Source organism: Triturus cristatus, chromosome 12, assembly GCF_964204655.1.
Source record: "Triturus cristatus chromosome 12, aTriCri1.1, whole genome shotgun sequence".
Classification (NCBI taxonomy): Eukaryota; Metazoa; Chordata; class Amphibia; order Caudata; family Salamandridae; genus Triturus; species Triturus cristatus.
In genome coordinates, this window is record NC_140595.1 from 575,421,258 (window position 1) to 575,441,780 (window position 20,523).

A 20,523-nucleotide genomic window follows, 5' to 3' on the forward strand; every position below is an offset into this window, starting at 1 on the left:
ACTCTGGGGAGAGTGTAAAAACTGGCATTGTATGAACTGCTCAAAGCATTGATTTACTCTCTCTGTCTGGTCGTCGGTCTGAGGTTGATGACTAGAGGACAGTCTGATGTCTATCTGCAATAAATCTCCCATCCCCTTCCCAAACTTAGAAACAAATTGGGCCCCCCTATCAGACACAAGAACAGATAGTAGGCCATGTAAACATACAATGTTGTGTATGAATTCACATGCCAAAGTCTTAGCTGTGGGAAGGGCTTTTAACAGGATGAAGTGGACCATCTTGGTAAACAGGTCAACTACGACAAGGAGAGTGGTATTCCCTTGAGCTGTCTTAGTTAGATCCACAATAAAATCCAGGGACACCGTATGCCATGGACTAGGTGGGGTAGGTAATGGCAGTAGTAAACCCGCAGGGGCCTGATGAGAAGCTTTCCCTTGTGCACAAATATGGCATGTTTGAATATATTCTCTGGCATCCTTCCCCATGCACGGCCACCAGAAGTGTCTCTTTGAGAAGTCCAAGGTCTTTTTATATCAGGGGTGTCCGGCAAGTAGATAAGAGTGACTCCACTATAGGGCTTGTTGCTGTAGAGTTTGGGTGGGAAGGACCAATCCCCTTTGGACGTAAGACAAGCCCTGTACAATACTGACTTCATTGGGCTTAGCCAGTTCTTTTATGTATACTGTGTCTTGCGTCTCTTTCACCCTTGCTATAAAGACGTCTTTTGAACAAAGGGCTTCAATTATGCGCTCTCTGGATATTATGGGAGGGGGATCCTCCTGTATTTTCTCAAACTCATAACCTTAACGGGACAGAGCATCTGCTTATCCGTTTTTCTTTCCTGCTTGAAACTGGATAATGAAATCATAATCACTGAAGATCTGCGTCCATCGTAATTGTCGCATGGACAAAGCTCTTGCAGATCTGAGAAACTGCAGATTATGGTGATCAGTTAGAACCTTAATTCTATAATTGGCTCCCAAAATGTATTGTCTTCATTCTTCGAAGGCCCTTTTTATGGCTAGTAACTCCTTGTCTCCTATGGCGTAATTCAGCTCTGCTGGTGTTAGTTTGTGAGAGAAGTAAGCTACGGGATGAAGGCTACCTGTGCTTGGGTCTCTTTGAGAGAGAGCTCCCCCTACTGCCATTTGTGAGGCATCGACCTCGACCACAAATGGCCTAAGAGGATCGGGGTGTCTTAGAACAGGTGCTTGTGTGAATGCTTTTTTCAGTTTACATAAAGCCTCCTCAGCCTCCGGGGTCCACAAAAACTCAACCCCTTTTTTTAGAAGTCTGGTGATGGGGGATGCTAACTCATAAAAGTTACAAATGAAGCATCTGTAAAAATTGGCAAAGCCAAGAAAACTCTGGATATCCCTCATATTCTTTGGTGCTTGCCAGCGAGTGATGGCTTCTACTTTCTGAGGATCCATACCGAGTCCTTGTGGAGACACAACGAACCAGAGGAAGCATACCTGAACAGTATGGAATTGACACCTCAAGCTTGCAATACAAGTGGTTGTCCTGCAAACGCTCAAGGACTCTCCTAACGTGTATTTCATGTGCTTGTATGGAAGGGGAGTAAATCAAAATGTCATCAATATAAGCTATAACAAAAAGGTCTAACATGTCTTTCAGTACTTCATTAATAAAAAATTGAAAGGCAGAGGGGGCGTTGCAGAGTCCGAAAGGCATTACCAAATACGCGTACAGGCCAAACTTGGTACAGAACTCCGTCTTCCACTCATCCCCCTCCTTGACTCTTACCAGATGGTAAGCACCCCTCAGATCTAATTTAGTGAATATTTTGGCGTTCTTCAATTGATCAAGGAGGGAGAAAATCAGTGAAAATGGGTACCGATTCTTGATTGCAACATTGTTAAGTGCTCTGTAGTCTATACAGCATCTGAGACCTCCCTCTCGTTTGGGTATTAAGAAAAGAGACGAGGATGCTGGTGACTGAGAAGGGCGAATGAAACAAATCTTGAGCATTTCATCCAAATAATCTTGCAGATATGCGTTTTCCTTCTCTGTCAGAGCATATATTCTGCTGCAGGGTATGCCAGCACCAGGTGTTAGATTGATTCTACAGTCATAATGCCTGTGGGGCGGAAGACTAGTTGCCTTTTCTCCATCAAAGACCCCCTTCAAATCATGATATGTGTCAGGCAAATCTGCCACGTCAGAACTAGTGAGTACTACTGTTTTCCTGGAGGTGTCAGAACTAGAACTGCTAAACACATGACTATTACATGTATCGGGGTTGAAGGCTAATGTCATCTCCTTCCAATTTATAAAAGGACTGTGTTGACATAACTAAGGCAGCCCCAATATAGCAGGAAACTGAGGGGACTAAATAAGATCAAAGGCTATTTTCTCCTGATGTAATTTAAGAGTATGCCATCTATGGCTGTGACTTTCTTCCAAGATTCTTTAGCCACACTGGGGATATCTTTACTATGTGCCCATTGTAAGTCCATAAAATTACCAGTAGCACCAGAATCCACCATTATACGTACATCCAAAACCCGTTGTCCCCATATCAACCGAGAGGAGAGAAAGAAATGGCGTGAGGAAGACATTTGTGCTTATGCTTGTTAGACCGTCAGCCCAGAACTACCCGAAGTCTTTGTCTCATGAGTCCTCGGGCTCTCTAGTTTTCCGAAGGTGTCCTCTGCTTTGGCTTCAGAGGGCATTCCCGGAGGAAATTACCCTGTTTTCCACAGTATAAGTACAGCTTTTTATCGCGTCTTCTCTGCCGCTCCTCTTCGATAAGGGGCCCTCTAATGCTCCCTATCTGCCTAGGTTCTGGGTCTTCTAAGGTTTTTTCTGGATCAAGTTTTCTCTCCTTATAAACAAAAACACAGCTTTCTGATCTCCCCTTTTCTCTTTTCCTCTCACTGATTCTGTGGTCTAGCTTGACAACCAGATCTATTAGGGCGGTACAGGACTCAGGAGGGTCAACTTCTTGTGCAAGGGGGTCTTTTATGTCATCTCTCAGACCCCTGTAAAATATGGTGTTACGTTTTTCTTCAGGCCATCCTCTTCCGCTACCAGTCTATTAAAGGTGGATATATATGTTGTCAAGTCATTTGTCCCCTGTTTCAGATTTAAAAGTTCAGTATCTACTGATTGCATTAAAGAATGCCTATCAAAAAGCTTCTTGAGTTCCCCCTTGAAAGCGGAATAATCATGCAGCAAAGGGTAGTTTCTCTCTATGAGGAGTATGGACCAAATGGCAGCAGACCCCCCCAAATAGGAAATAACGAAAGCCACCTTAGCTTGGTCTGACGGAAAGCAAGTGGCCTTGCACATAAAATAGAGTTGGCATTGGCTAATAAAAGCCGCAAACTTGGCAGGATCTCCCATAAAACGTTCGGAAGGAGCCAATGGAATTGACTGAGGGGTTATAACATGTATTACTGGGACAGTAGTACTAGGAGACTGAGATGAGGGTGGAAATTGAGTCTCTGGCATAGTTCATGGACTAGATTCAGCTCTCATACCTCTCTGTAGAGTGTCCACCCGTGCTGACAAGGCATGGGTTTCCTTCTGTAAACTGCCCAACATGTGGGCCAGATCTGTAAGCGTTACTTGGCTCATTTCCATGACGTTCGGGCGGAAATATGTATTTTCTGTTTAGGCTTCACGTTCTATCAGGTTTACTCACGTTTCTGCAGGAACGTCATGCAAAAGGTGAAAGGGTCCTCATCTACCCTGGATCATCTATTGTACCCAACTTAGTCAAAGTACTCATAGTAACCCGGGGAAGAAGGGAGAGAAAACAAGGTGGAAAACACAAAGGTTCCACATCGTGTCCCAGCCTAGGACAGAGGAAATCAAACAATGAAGTCTCTGTGGAAAAGAGAGAACAAGAGAAGAGGTAAGTATACACAGAGTTATGTCCCTACCAGTTCCACTATTCCCTTAGTATAATTAGTATCTACCTGGAAAACTCCCTTCTTCCGTGTATATGGGTGGATGGAGTAAGTAAGAGTGTGCAGATATCTGGATAGAAGGAAAGAGCAGAGAAGTGTATTATAAGCAGTGTTAGGTACTCTTGTAGGAAAGACATCATAGGAATGCATCAAAGAAACCCACCTTAAAAGCAAGACTAAACTACTTCATAGTTCTCTGATATGCCCCCATAAATGTACACTCCTTAGAAGCAGGGTATAGAACTATTCCTTTCTATATTCAGGAATAGTATGACATAACAAAGGAAAAATCAGAACTCCATGAACCTGGAGCTCCAAAGATATAAGAATGAGGACGGTATTTAGAAAAAACAGAGAACAAGCGTTGAGTAGTAGGCACAGCAAAGCAACTGGTACATTGTGCTATGCGTGCCACCAAAAACAGGAAACCATTCAGGGGAATGCTTGGAGCCTACCGCGGGGTTAGAGAGCCAAGGAGACTCTTCAGAGAAAGGGAGCCGGCCGCGATTATACTGGACTTTGCTTGCGATCAGGAACAGGAACCGGGACGTCAAGACACAGAGTGCCAAACAGGCATGGTGGACCTAGGAGGAGCCGTGACGACCCAGTAGGGCAATGAGGAACCCGAAAGGACTAATCCGACCTGGAGCAAGAACGCAAAGCGTAACTGCTCGGGTGCGGTTGGGTCTTAAGCCCCGCTATTACCTTCCACACCTGCGTCAGTGCGAGAGCCGGCCATAACTGTAGTTCCCTGGCCGCTCGCATTCGGCAAACCTGACAACCTGTTGTTGAATGGATGAGAAGGGAAACACGACTTGCTCCACATATTCATGTCAGTGGTGATGGGAAGACACATCGGGTTGGATTGGGGTGGATGGGGCAGAGAGATGGACGACAAAAGTAGGGACAAGAACATGGGGAATGATATTAAGTATAAGTGCTTAACCTGGAATATACGGGGCATGCATACGATGACCAAACGGTATAAAGTCTTTTCCTACCTCAACAGACGGGGGTACAAATAGTGCTACTTCAGGAGACAGACCTCACAGCTAAGGAGGGCCAAGCCCTGCAGAAGAGATGGCGGGGAAAAGCATTCTACACTACATATTCTGCCTATGCCAGGGGAGCTGTGATCTGGGTGAGGGCTGGAGTTCCATTTCAGGTCACCAGTAAGCTAGTAGACACAGAGGGCTGGCATGTAGCACTGAGAGGGAGACTGGAGTGTAGGGAAGTGAGCATTATAAGTGTCTATGCCCCAAATGTGGACCAACCACAATTTCTGGCGCAACTGTCCCGACAGTTAGTCTCATACCTGACGAAAGCAGTGCTCATGGGTGGAGACTTCAATGCTATAGCCGATGTTGACTTGGATAGATCACAACCGCCATTAATAGACTCCCCAACGGTCCACCATGCACGGGCGTTTGGAGACTGGCAGGGGCACTGGGGACTAGTGGACTCATGGAGGACTCTGCACCCCTAGGATATAGACTATTCATTCTTTTCATCAACATGCGATGTACATACGGGACTGGACACATTTCTATGCACACCGGACATACATGGGCAGGTGTGAAATAATGAATACCTGGCTAGGATGATATCAGATCATAACCCAGTGTTACTGGGCCTATGCTAGGTAGGTTGGGCTCTGGCAATCCCTACTTGGCGTCTACGCCCTGAGACACTGGAAGATCAGGTCTTTAAAGAAGGTATCAGAGAAACCATCACACAATATTTCCAAGACAATGAAGGGACGGCGTCCTCTTCACATCCGGAATGGGATGCCTTTAATACAACTATCAGAGGTCATTGTATAGCGGAGGTGACAGGAGTCAGACGTACGCTGACAGAAGTCCTAACTGCTGAAAGGGAGCTAAGACAAATAGAGCAGAAAAGACCGGAGAGCCCTGACTTGCAGGATGCACTCCTAGACTTGCGAGAGTCTGTGGAACAACAGAGAGAGAGAGACTGCGGAAGTTCGACTATAGACAATATCTGGACCACACACATGCGAAATGAGACATTCGGGCTCCTTGCTGGCATGACTCACCAACCCAAACAACATAGAGTCACCGATAGTAGAGCTAGAGGACAAAGATGGGTGCAGACAGTATACACAAGAGGGTATTAACAACATCTTAGCCAGATACTACACCAAATTATACAGTAGTGCCTTGAGGAGCTGAGGTGAGACACTAGGAGACTACCTCGATGAGCTGGAGCTGCCTCATCTAGACCCTGAGGATGCAGAAGACTTGGGGGCTGATATCTCCCTATGGGAGGTGAAAGTTGCCATTAAACATATGGTGCGCAACAAAATGCCGGGGACAGATGGACTCCCGGCAGAGTTCTACATGACATATGCTGAGGAGCTGGCTCCTAAGTTGGTCGCGCTGTACCAGCCAGCAAGAGAGCTACACCTGCTGCCCAACACCACAAAAGGGAGCCCTAATAATCCCTGTACTCAAACCCAGAAAAACACCACACACTATAACTGCGTATAGACAATTGTCCATGCTGAACATGGACTATAAAATATTAAGCACAATTATAGCGAACAGACTGCTTCCCCACATGCCCCAGCTGGTGCATGTGTATCAAACGGGATTCATACCACAAAGGAACGCTGCCCTTAACATCAGACACCTAATGGCCATTATGAGGACAGAGGATTATGCTAAAGACGAGGCTGCAATATTTGCAGCCAATATCGAAAAGGCCTTTGACAGTCTAGAATGGCAATACCTCTATAGAGTGTTAGAGGCGATGGGCCTAGGTGTGCGATTTGTGGAATAGGTAAAGCTTCTACACACGAATCCCAGGGCCAGGGTGCGGACGAGGAAAATTATCTCCCAGAGTATGAGGGTAGAGAGGGGGACTAGGCAGGGATGCCCTCTCTCCCCTCTACTGTTCGCACTGGCTATGGAGCCGCTGACATGCCGGGACAGATTGGGACGGGATTATGTGGGATTGGCAATCAAAGACACTTATTATCGCATAGCACTCTATGCGGATGACCTACTCCTCTTCATTCAAAATACATGCAGCTATTTGGAGGGGGGCTAGGGATCTGCTGGACAAATTCGGCACCCTTTCAGGGCTGCGGGTAAGTTGGCAGAAATCTAAAGTATTCTATATGACACACAATAGACGAGTTCCAGAGAGGCTGGGGACCGTGCAATGGGAATCCACATGCCTAGAGTACTTGGGGGTGACGATATATCATGACACGGCGGACCTGGTAGAGGGCAATGTAGGCAGGGGGATATGGGCTCTACGCTCTTCCATGGACTTTTGGGGGTCCCTTCCACTATCGGTAGCGGGCAGGGTGGCCCTCCTGAAAATGATGGCACTACTACGCCTGCTATACATATTCGGAACACTTCCGATTGGGCTCCCTTGTGCAACATTTCGCAACCTAAACTCACAGATCATAGCATTCTTATGGGGGACGTGGCGTAGACGAGTGGCCTTGGGTACAATGCAACGCTCCACCTCAGTGGGGGGCTGGCGGTCCCTGACCTCAAGGCTTATTACCTGGCAGCACAGCTGCAATGGTTTGTGAGATGGCTGGCAGACAGCAGAAACCCAGACAGGGTATAATCGCCATTCGCCCCAGAACCCCCAGTCCTAACGAGAATATTGTTAAGGCTGAAGCAAGGACCACGCAGGAAGGTGGAAGAAGAGACAGTAATCACAAGGTGCTGGGCGAGATGGCTCAAAGGATGGGCTGCAGGGTCCCCTACTCCCCAGATTTACCCATTAAAATGCTCTGTCAGATACCGCATGGGGGAACTGGGCTGGACTAGATGACTGGAAGGAAGCGGGGGGGATACAAGTACAAGAAGAGTTTAACCTCCCGCAGGGACATTTCCTATTACATCGAGCTGTGAAGGCGGCATTCCCGAAAGCACTGGTCTACGGGGGCGACAGAACCTAGAGTGTAAGATTGCTGTAGATATGTGATCCTTTCCGCAGGGAGGATAAAAATGGTCTCCTGCATATATGGAGCCATCACACGGGACATTCAGAGGCCCTTGGAGCAATTGAGAGTACAAGGGGAGGAAGACTTAGGGGAACCGTTCATAGCAAAAGACTCGAATACCATTATAGAGCACACCCTGAAGGTCTCTAGAAACGCTAGGTTCAAGCTCATAAACTACTACATACTTCATAAGGTGTACCTCACACTGGTCAGAATCAGGCGCTACTTCCAAACGGAGGAAGCGGCATGCCCAAGATGTGGGGACAAGGAGGAGGCAAACATCCTCCACATGTTGTGGGACTGCCCGGGCCTGAGAGAAGTCCGTGAGAAGGTACTAATGACTGAGAAGAACATCATAGATAAGGAAATTCCGCACACACTAGGTCGCTGCATACTTCACTGGTTCCCGCACATGGCCAAGACCAAGGTTACTAGGAGGTTTCAAGACTTAGAATTTGTACTAGCGAAAAGGGAAATCACGAAGAACTGGAAGTCTGTGAGAGGCCCCCAAATAGGGAGCTGGAGAAGAGAACTGGCGAAATGGGCAGACGCAGAAAATAGAATCTTGCTGTGCACAGGGAACAGAGGCATAGGGAACCTAGAAATAGCGAGAGCCTGAAGGGAACCTAGTGAACGATCACCGAACACTAGATCTAGATGACCAGAGGAAAGTGGCAATGAGATAGGGACGCAAGGGACATAAAGGACCTAAGACATAGCGGGGCTGGGGGTGCTGTCGCTCCCCTTCTCCATCCTTCAACCCTCACCCACTTACCATGCACCACCTCAAGTAAAAATAGCACAGATAGAAGAAGAAGTAATACACACCGCTGAAAAATACGACTGGAAATTAAGCAACTCGTTTAGGGGGAGGGAGGGAGGGGATTTGAAGTTGGGATTAGTTGAACATGTTGAATAATTTACTCTTAACAGATATTGTAACAGAAAGTGTGGAAGAGTAATGTAACATAAACATGTGAATGGATGTTTGATATATGAGCCACTTAAGTGAATGTTATATGAACCAAATGTCAATGAGATCTGTTTAAAAAAAAAAAAATGGTGGGGTTCACCAGTGGTTCCATTGTTAAGATGAAGATTGTCAGTGAACATACCCTAGGTTTGTTCCCTGTGCAAGGTTACAGGGTCTGAGAGTCTTGATCTAATCTTGAGTCTTGTGTGGTTTTACATAATAGGTTAGAAGGAAGGTCTTCATACAGGGTCCCAGGGCTGTTCTGTCCAATGTTTTTCATAGGAAAACTCAGTCCACCTGGTCAAAAGCCTTCTCTGTATCAAGCAAGAGAAGGAGTACCTGTGTGTTGGTAGTCACCGCCCTGTCCACCATGTTTACTGGTAGGCAGATGTTGTCCCTTGTGTGTTGGTTCCTCACAAAAACCAGCCTGAGAAAGGGATATCATAGTCAGCCACACCCCGACAAGCCTAGCCATCAAAATTTTAGAAAAGATAATAACATGGCTATTAGGTTAAGCTATAAGATAATATGAATCACAGAGTCAGAGGTCTGTTTGTGGATTTGCCGGAAAGATTAGGAGGGATTACATAATTGTTGGGGTGAACATTTGTGGATCGAGGAAGTAGTTGTAGACTTTCACCAGATTGGGGGGCAGGAGGCCCAAGAACGCCTTATAGAAGGAGTTTGGTAACCCGGCCGGTCCTGGGGCTTTGTTGTTAGGGAATTGCTTTATGGCCTGTGTTACTTCTTCCGGAGTTATGGGTTGGTCTAACTCATCCTTGAGGGATGCTTCGACCATTAGAAAGTAGGTGCTGTCCAGGTAGTCACCTTGTTGGTAGGGACTGCAATGTTCTATATTACAGTGTTCTATTATAGAGGGATGTGTAAAACCTAACATAGGAGTCCATGACACCTTAGCCTGTCATGTGGGTGTGATCGTCTTCATCAATTATCTCCCCTTTTGTAGTATAGTTGTTTTGTCTAGAAGCTTTTATGCTGAATCTCCCTCTACCTGTATGTTTAAACTCTGTCTTCAACGTGACTATGTCTGCATCCAATTCCATATTTCTATCTTTAACCAAGCGCAGGAAGGCGGAGGTTTGAATAATAGGTTCTCTCCTTAACACAGCCTTAGTGGCATCCCATATCGTTGCCCGCAACAGGTCTCTTGTTCCGTTCTCTTTAAATTAGTTCTCAACCACCTCCAGTGGTGGCTGGTGGATTTTGAAAGTGGCGAGGCGTAAGGCTTAATCCTGAATTAGACTGTACGAGCAAGCGCAGTGAGCAAGAGCAACCGTCACCATGGGACTTCATGGGTGGGTGTCTCAAAGTGTATAGATTTTGAATTATGGATATGAAATCTTTAAGCACTAATTCATACTTACGTGAGGTACATTTTGCAGTTGATATCCTACCTAGATTATTCCTGTAGCACTATACATTTGTGGATGGCAATCAAAAATAAAATTTCCCACTTTTATACCCTCAATGCCATTCTGTGCCCTTCCGTCTATCTATTACTCTGTTCTTTTCTCTATGCCCTGCCACACCAAGCTAGTTTATTCCATTCCATTTCAATTTCTGTAACGCTTGTACTCTTAAGAACATTTCCTCTACCTAGTCTCATTTTGTTTTTCTATCTCCTTTCCCTGTATGTATCCATTTAAAATGTTCTACATGACTCGATTCTTCCTTTATTCTCCTTGTCCTTCTTTACCTCCATCACTCTACCCCTCTTGCTACCTCTCACTTAATTTTTCTCCTCACACTGATTGTATTGTATTGCAATATCTGTGTAGTGCTTACTACCAATGTGGAGTTTTGAAGCACTTGCCTACATGGGTAGCATGCTACATCTTGTAAGATGTGCGATTGGAAGTGTGTTTCCTATGCGGGAAGTAATTTGGTGTGTCGTGATGGACGTCTGCCATGGTGCTACTATCTTGTTATGGGACACAGCACTTAGCAAAGTGATGGATGAAGAAGTGGGAGAGACATGCACACAGTTCAGTTGGATCCATACAAGTGCAAAATGACAACCCCCTCAAAGCATTAGTTGTGAAACTCCATCTGTAGGCAAGCACAGCATCTTTGGATACATTGAGTTCTCGTAGTTATATGTCTACAGTACAACATCATACTGCGTACCTTAAACAATTTGTATAATGTTTCCAATCATCAAAGCAGACAATATATTTACTGCTTAAAAACATAAAAATGTGAAGAACAAGGTTGCTTAAATAAAATACTTAAGAGGCTAACCTGCAATTTTTAAAAATAAATTTGTGTGGGGACTTGAAAACGTGTGGCATTTACAAACCCAGGTCTATAGGTGTATGCTAGGCAACTGCTACAACCTATTTGAAAAAAATAAAAGTCCCTCAGGTATGCCTGTTTTACAGATTTTCGGCTGAAGAGTTACACAAAGAAAGCGTGTTGGGTTAGAAAGTAAATGCTTGGGGACATGCTGAAAAAAGAACACAAATACCACCTTTAAAAAAAAAAGATTAAACCAGATGGAATGAGGTCACCACCTTTGGAAGAAATGAAGCATCTACCTGTGAGTAGCAAAGCTGACTTTACTGAAAAGCAATTAACTTTTCAAGGCATGCACATGCAAGGCTGTACTTGAAAAATGTAATATGCCAGCGAACCAAAGTAATTCTTTAATCCATGTTGTCCTGCTGCTGCAGCAGCTGTTGCTTGGAACGCATGACTCTGGAGAAAAGTAGAAACAGGTCACCTTCCCCATAGCTATCAATTACCTGTCCCACTGGATCCAATCCGATCCCGAGGATGACTACAGTCAAGTGGCACAAAGAAGTGGAGACAAACGCGTCGCAGGGAATAGGCAGAGCTTGAAAAATAAAACTCCTGAAATCCACACAAACTTAGTTTACTCTTCATCCAAAGTTGTCCGCATGTCGTAACCCTTCTTCCTCTAATTCGGGCCTCCTGTTCAAAACTCATCACAGATTGGGGAGGGCTGGCTGATCCACCACACTCTGTGACGAGTTGTGAAAGACAAACTGTATTGGTAACTCAGGCTGCAGCCTGAAGCGCCCAAATGGAGTCAGTCAGCGACGGTGGTGCACTTCACAGGGTAGGCGCAGCCTGACACTTGGGCAGGCCACAGAAACAAGGGCTGACATCAAGCAAGCCCTAAACATTCTGCGACACGGCTCACGTGCGCAGTAAGTGCATGTGCCTGTCAGTACTGCTGTGACTGCATGACCCTCGTGCAGAGCGAGGGTCAGAACTTAAAGATTTGCAGAAGGATCAATAATTTGGGCGCAGGTAGGATGTGTTTATTTAATGTAAAAATTATTTAAGGAGGCAACATCTATGGGGATGGAGCCCCCACCCCCATAACGAGAAACCACCCCTGACCACCTCTCATATATTGCCTTTTGGAACGGGGTATCGAAAAGCTATTACGTTCACTTTCCAAAATCTGTATAGGGACAAGTCAGGGGGAGAGATCCGTAGAGTCATAGATGCTGGGGCATGGACTGAGAGGATCCTTGTACCTGTACTAGATGATGACACACAGGGGAATACTGAGAGGGGGCAAAGAAGGAGTCAATGCACAACTGGGAGCTGTGGACTTGGTAATAAATCATATTTGTTTTCTTTTGCATGCTACTCTGGGCCCCAGAGTAGCATTCAAAACAGTTGCTGAATGTATTGATGCAGCTCTTGGGGTTAAAACCATGTTCAGAATATCCCTAATGCAGATGTTGTTGAGATGCAATATGTTTTCTCTGTCTTCCAGCTTATTTGTCAACCATTAACATGGCTTCTCCTGTTGTATAGTCAGCTCAAATTGCTCATGGGCCATTTCTGCTACAGAGACCTCCAGGTGGTTTACCCACATGTCGAGCTGTTGGACTGCATGGCCAAGCTCAGCCAGCACCTGGCCCATTTCATTTTTGAAGGCAGCCAGTAGAGTCTTAATGTCTCACCTAGTTGGGATCGCCTCAGCGTTGTCTTCCAAATCAAACAGTGGGTGGGGGAGATCCCTTTCAGATGCAGAGGGGCCCCAGGGCTTCTTCTGGCCTAGGCTTTTGAGAGTTTTGTAGCTCTTGTATGGAACAAGTCTTCTGCTCCCTGGTTCAAGAAGTCACCATAGGGCTTCTAGAACAGTCAACACCTCCCCAGGTGCTGCAAGCTCTAACATTGCTATACACAATAGGCCGGTGCGGCAATGTGATCTTCAATATTGGGCCTCCACAGCTCTGGCTACCATGCCCCAATGGGGCATGTAGTCAGCCTGAGTGACTTTGGTCTATCTTTCCACCCTCCAGAGTCAGGACGGTAAATCAATTTGTTGGAGCTTCGAGCGATTCGGTTGGCATTAAAAGCATTTCTTCCCTCTGCCAAGGGGAAGTTAGTGCAGGTGTCCAAGGATAACACCACCGACATGTGGTGCAACAAACAGGACATGGTGGGGTCGTGGACCCTTTGTCAAGAGGCTCTGCATCACTGGACATGGCTGGAACAGCAGGGCATAACCCTGGTGGTTCAACACCTGGCAGAGTCTCTGAACGCCAGGGAGGATGAACTAAGCTGTCAATGCCTAGCGGATCACGAATGGCATCTCCAGTTGAGGTGGCGCATGGTCTCTTTCTGCAGTGGAGAGAATCTTGGTTGGGTCTGTTTGCCTCCGAAGAGAACGCGTAATGTCAGTGGTTTTCCATGCTGGAGTTTCCATGGTGGCTATAGCACGGCAACGCTTTTCATTGCAAGTGGAGCTCAGGCCTGTTGTACGCCTTTCTGCCCATACCACTTCTGCCCAGAGTTCTGAACAAGATCAAGAACGACCTGGCCTAAGCCATCCTTGTGACTCCAGACTGGGCAAGCAGAATCTGGAATCCAGAGCTTCTGAAAATGAGCATCGATCCTCCGATCAGGCTGCCCCTTTGGGGGGATCTTCTGTCGCAGCAGCAGGGGAGGGCCCTCCACCCGTCCTTGTGAACCTCGATTGAGCAGTGACAGTTGATGGCTTTTGACTTTCCTCCCAAAGTATGTACTCCACTAAGATGGTGTGGGCCCGTCGAAAAGGTTTGCAAAATTTTGTACAGAAAGGTCTATTGATCCTCCTTCTACTTCTCTTTCCACTGTTCTTCTTTTTATTCTTACCCTTGTCCAGCAGTGCTCTGCTTTGAGTATTCTTAAGGGTTATCTTTATGCTCTATCCACTTTTTGCGGCTGCCAGACCAGCCCGCTCTCTTTAAGTCTCCAATTGTACATACGTTTTTGAAAGGGCTTGGTCACTTGTTTCTACCCACGCCCTTTGTCATACCACAGTGGGACCTTAACTTGGTCCTCACTTTTCTTAAGTGTGCTCCCTTCTAACCTTTGCATAACTGTCCCCTCTGGGTGCTTACCATCAAGACAGCCTTTCTGGTGGGAATAAAATCTGCCTGGAGGGTGAGTGAGTGAGTTGTAGGCCCTATCATGCAAGCCCCCCTACATGATGACTTTTGCAGATAAAGTGGTGCTTCGCACCTGTGCTTTATTTCTTCCAAAGGTGGTGACCTCATTCCATCTGGTTCAGTCTTTCATGCGGCCCACTTCTTTTGCTCCTCCACATCCCTCTAAAGATGAGGAGCACATCCACCACCTGGACCCAAAAAGAACGTTGTTGTTCTACTTTGACCACACAAAAGATTTCCGGATGGATGGCCAACTCTTTGTGGGGTACGTGGGAGCTAAGAGGGGTCAGGCAGTGCAGAAAAGAACCATTTATCACTGGGCCATTCTCTGCATACAGACCTGCTACACTTTGGCTAAGAAGCAACCCACGGAGGGATTAAGAGCCCATTCCACCAGGGTAAAGGCTGCAACCACAGCGTTGGTTCGGGGTGTCCCAGTCCTTGACATCTGCCAGGAAGCGAAGTGGGCATCTCTGCACACATTTGCCACGCACTACTGCCTGGACAGTCAGGTCCGCAATTACAGGCATTTTGCCCATTGGGCCCTGCAGGACTTTCTAGTGTGAGGAATTTGTCCACAGCCCACCGCCAGGAGAGTTTGGATTGGGTATCTATTCTAAGGTAAGGAATCTGCAGCTAGAAGTCTCTATCAGATTAACAAATTACTTACATTCGGTAACACATTTTCTGGTAGAGATAATATCTAGCTGCAGATTCCTTATAGACCTGCCAATGCCTCCCCACTCTGTGAACTTATTCATTAGGGCTAGGGTTACTCCCTGTCTCAGGGCCCTATTTTTGGCAGACACTTACGTCAGTAACTTTAGTGCTCTGCACATCTGCCATGGATAAGTAAAAAGTACTGATATCCGCGCACCTGGGTAATGCCTATATAGGTGACCGCGACGTCCTAACTGATGAAAATGACGCAGACAATGTCACACGGAGTCGAATGGAGCCACCCGACGGTGCGTGCAAGGGGTATTGCGCAAACAAATGTTTCCGGATCCAGCCTGATTCCTGGGAAATTCTAAGGTAAGGAATCTGCCACTAGAATTCTCTATCAGATATACGGTACTTAGGCCTTGAAGACCTCTGCAGGTTTGAGGGATAAGCATGTCCCCCAGCTGGCATCAGGATCTCACCACTCCCTTGGTTGTCCACTCAACTCATTAGGTCTGTATTCCTGTGTGTTCAAAGATCCCCTACTGCTGGCAGCCATGCTGCAATTCATCCTCCAGGGGTAGCACCCCCCTCTTTCCAGCCAATCGCTAGTCTGAGTCACAGGGTTTTGTTTCTGTCACCCTCAGGACATTGCCCATCCTGCTCCAAGGAGGATGCCATCTTTGACAACGCTAGGCCAGGAGGGGGAGGTCACCCCGCAATTCAGTTATTGCAGTCCAGGTGTATATTCAACAATGGGTGCCGAAGAGCATCCACCACCTCTCTAGTCAATTCAGGCTAGTCTTGACAGCAACAGATGGGTATCCGGCCGGGTAGCCCTCCAGTGGTCTCAGCTCAGGAAGAACACATCTACATGGGCCCTCGCTATAGCCACGTCTCTTCAACAAAAGATTTTAATTTATTTCAACAGAACATACCAAAATGAATAATATATATATTTTTTAATTTCATTAATAGTTCTCTAGCATTTAAAAACATTACATTTAAAGTACCTATATGAAATTAATCTACATTAACATTTAACTTACAAATATTTAAAATCCTTTTTAATAACCTGAACTTATTAAAATGTCTCTATATTTTACTATAGGAGATCTCAGCCCCATTGCGGAGAAATCTGCTAAGTGTGCAGGACGTCAAATATGGTCATGAAGTCACTGCTCGTAGTAACTTTACATCATATATGATGGTGGCTGACTTTAATCCATTTAAGGACAGGGCAACATGTATGTCTGTGCTTTTGACCAGCTTTACACTAGCAAATGGAGAATATCAAAAAGTAGTAAAGTTATTCAAACGTTTAAGGGTAAATTTAGACATGTAGATTTACTCACACAAAAATGTACCCTTTATGAATAGGTCCCAGTGTGTCTCAAAGTAACCATGGCATACATTTTTGAAATCTTAAATTTGCCATTATAACATTTTGTTACCTTCATAATCCATACTCAACACTTGATAGGACAATTTTCAGAACAATAGGAAGAACACTATTCAAATTCTTATCTATTTAATCTAAAAACTAGGCAGGATTTTCCTGAGCAATCTAACACCTGGCACAATCATTTAATCATTTAATGCTAACAGTCGCTTATTAAACTTTGTATAAAATTGAAAATATAAAAAAACATACATTCATAAATGTGCAAACTTACCCCAGCACCCTGTTCTATCCAATAGCTTAACCACCAATTACTGAAGACAGAGATGCCGATCATTAACATGAAGAGTAAGATAACTAAGACTGCCACTATGTATCCTACAAAATAAATACATTTGTATTAGTAACACATTGAAACTTTATGCCCAACATAAACACACAGGGCCTGATTCACCGAACTAATCTGAGACAGAATCCTAAACTTAATACTTTTGGTATTCACAAAAGTGCCTTCTGTGACTACCAAAAGTAGTACGTTTAGGATTTTGTCTCAGATTAGTTCTGTGAATCAGACCCTAAGTATTTAGCTTTCATTAACTTTATTTTGGTGCAGACAGAAAGTGATTTATTTTGATTTATTTTGATGACAAGGATAAATAAGGTCGAAACAGAGTCATTGTACAATAATTACCAAATAATTGTAATACAAACAAAAACATTAACATGAATCAAGTTACTGAATACATGGTATGTAGTTGAATGGTTCACTGACATATTATCAACAACATTAATATCGTGCTACGAACATATTGAGTCAAAAATATTTTTGAACCCAAAAATATCGATTTCCTATACTTGTGGTGTAAATGAAAAAGATATTGAGAAAAAAAGCATTGTCACTTATATCGTTGTGGACAATATTGTATATATTTATGTATATATATATATATACATATATATGTCCCCACAAAGATCCAGTAGATGCGCTCTCAGTCACCAAGAAAAGACAAAATCCGGGATTGTGCCGAAAGAGGTGTTTATTCCTCACAACGCGTTTCAACTCGTTGCAGAGTCTTGATCACGTAAGGAAAAAAGTTTGTGAACAGTAGATAAAGTTTTTGGGGTGAAAAGTAAAGAGGGACAACATAATGTGTTACATTGATCGTATAGCCAACATGGCAGACATCTTACAATGGCAACACACTCATGGATATGCAGGACAAAATCAGCGTGATTACGTCCAGGGTCACTGCGTATACTCATGTGGGCAAAGGTATAATGGCGAAAGAATATAAAAATAACCTGAGATAATTGGAAAAGAAATATTTCGTACATCGTAAAGACACATAAAGGCAAGTGCTAGTAAGCCCAATAGAGACCTTTGCCCACATGAGTATATGCAGTGACCCTGGACGTAATCACGCTGATTTTGTCCTGCATATCCATGAGTGTGTTGCCATTGTAATATGTCTGCCATGTTGGCTATACGATCAATGTAACACATTATGTTGTCCCTCTTTACTTTTCACCCCAAAAACTTTATCTACTGTTCACACACTTTTTTCCTTACGTGATCAAGACTCTGCAAAGAGTTGAAACGCGTTGTGAGGAATAAACACCTCTTTCGGCACAATCCCGGATTTTGTCTTTTCTTGGTGACTGAGAGCGCATCTACTGGATCTTTGTGGGGACATTTACGAGCCGGCGTGCTCCGCCGGCATATGCGCCACCTCTCTTGGGTCGAGCAGTCCAGATGGAGCGGAATTTTGTTATATATATATATATATATATATATATATATATATATATATATTTCCACAAGGTAAAGTGCTGCGCTCTCAGTTACCAGTAAATGCCAGAATCCGAAAAGTATCCAAAGAGGTGTTTATTCCTCACAACAACGCGTTTCAACTCTATGCAGAGTCTTGATCACGTAAGGAAAGACAATCAGTGAGCAATGGATAAAGTTTTCAGGAGGGGTAAACAGTAACAAAGGACAACAAAATATGTTGTCATGTATTGTGAACCTGGCAGACATCTTGGAATGGCAATTTAACGTAAATCGTATATACATTTCAAACAATAATCATATATGCTGGTCGAATACCAAGTTATTGCGAGTTATATACAATATGTACAAGAATTGCTAGTACAATATACAGGATATATCCAGGCAAGTGTCAATGAACTCAAAACAAAATTATTATGAGCAAAAGTACTTAGAATCGACACCACGACAGAAAAGAAAACTGCTGCACATAATGCGCAAGTTCACTGAAGTGTGTCAGGAAATAGTATCACATGTCATAATCTAGAAAACATGTTTGTGTGAAAGATGTACACAACGAAGGACAACAAAGTGTGTTGTCATGTATCGTGAACCTGGCAGACATCTTGGAGTGGCAATTTAAACGTAAATCGTATATGTATTTCAAACAATAATCATGTATGCTGGTCGAATACCAAATTATTGCTGGTTATATACAATATGTACAAGAATTGCTCGTACAATATACAAGACATATCTAGGCAAGTGTCAATGAACTCAAAACAAAATTATTATGAGCAAAAGTACATAGAATCGACACCACGACAAAAAAGAATACTATTGCACGTAATGCGCAAGTGCACTGAAGTTTGTCAGAAAAAAGGTATCACATATCATAATCTAGCAAACATGTTTGTGTGAGAAATGTACACAACAAAACATCTTGCTAAATTAGAAATATAAGTGAATGTGTCGCTAGTGCTCAACTGGCAAGTGCAGATAAACTGTTCAGGTAGGCTGGTCCGGCGTTGTGGAGTGCTTTGTGTGCATGGGTGAGGAGCTTGAAGGTGATCCTCTTGTCGACTGGGAGCCAGTGCAGGTTTCTCAGGTGGGGAGTGATTTGGCTGCGGCGGGGGACGTTCACGATCAGACGGGCGGAGGCGTTTTGGATGCGTTGTAGTCGTCGTAGGAGTTTGGCTGGCATTCCTGCGTATAGTGCGCTGCCGTAGTCCAGTCTGCTGCTGACGAGGGCCTGTGTCACCGTTCTTCTTGTTTCGGTCGGGATCCACTTGTAGATCCTGCGGAGCATGCGGAGGGTGTTGTAGCAGTAGGAGGAGACGGCGTTGACCTGTTTGGACATGGAGAGGGAGGAGTCGAGGATGAATCCTAGGCTGCGTGCGTGGTCGGTGGGTGTCGGTGGGTGTCGGTGCTGTTCCCAGTGTAATCGACCACCAGGAGTCGTGCTAGGCTGAGGGGGTGGGTCCGAGGATGAGGACCTCCGTCTTGTCCGAGTTCAGCTTCAGACGGCTGCTCCTCATCCAGTCGGCGATGGCCTTCATTCCCTCGTGGAGGTTGGTTTTGGTGGTTTGTGGGTCCTTGGTGAGGGAGAGGATGAGCTGGGTATCGTCGGTGTAGGAGATGATGTTGAGGTCGTGGTGGCGGGCCACTCGTGCGAGGGGGGCCATGTAGACGTTAAACAACGTCGGGCTGAGGGATGAGCCCTGGGGGACGCCACAGATGATGTCAGTGGCTTCGGATCGGAAGGGTGGGAGGCGGACGCTCTGGGTTCTGCCAGAGAGGAAGGACGTGGTCCAGTCAAGGGCCTTCTCTTGGATTCTGGCTTCTTGGAAGCGTGTTTTTAGAGCGCGATGGCAGACCGTGTCGAAGGCGGCTGACAGGTCCAGGAGGATGAGGGCTGATGTTTCGCCTTTGTCTAGTTGGCGGCTGATGTCATCTGTGGCGGCGATGAGGGCTGTCTCCGTGCTGTGGTTTCGTCTGAATCCGGACTAGGAAGGGTCCAAGATGTTGTTGTCTTCGAGGTGGCGGGCCAGTTGCATGTTGATGATTTTCTCGATGACCTTTGCTGGGAACGGGAGCAGGGAGATGGGCGGAAGTTCATGAGGTCCTTGGGGTCCGCCTTGGGCTTCTTGAGGAGGGCGTTGATTTTGGCGTGCTTCCAGTCCTCCGGGAATGTCGCTGTATCGAAGGAGATGTTGATGACCTTCCATTGTTGGGGTGCGATGGCTGCGTCTGCTTTGTTGAATACGTGGTGTGGGCACGGGTTTGACGGGGATCCTGAGTGGATGGAATTCATGACCTTGCGTGTTTCGTCATCTTTGACGTTGGTCC

At 45.4% G+C, this 20,523-nt stretch overlaps 1 protein-coding gene across 3 annotated transcripts in view; it reads right to left on the reverse strand.

Moving 5' to 3' along the window:
• ABCC12 (ATP binding cassette subfamily C member 12) overlaps positions 1-20,523 on the reverse strand; it is a 907,115-nt gene that overhangs the window by 407,173 nt on the left and 479,419 nt on the right. For all 3 annotated transcript variants that reach the window (XM_085640128.1, XM_085640130.1, XM_085640129.1), the window contains one exon: positions 16,681-16,784. In XM_085640128.1, coding sequence (XP_085496254.1) covers positions 16,681-16,784 — 104 coding nt within the window. The remainder of the gene's footprint in view (positions 1-16,680; positions 16,785-20,523) is intronic.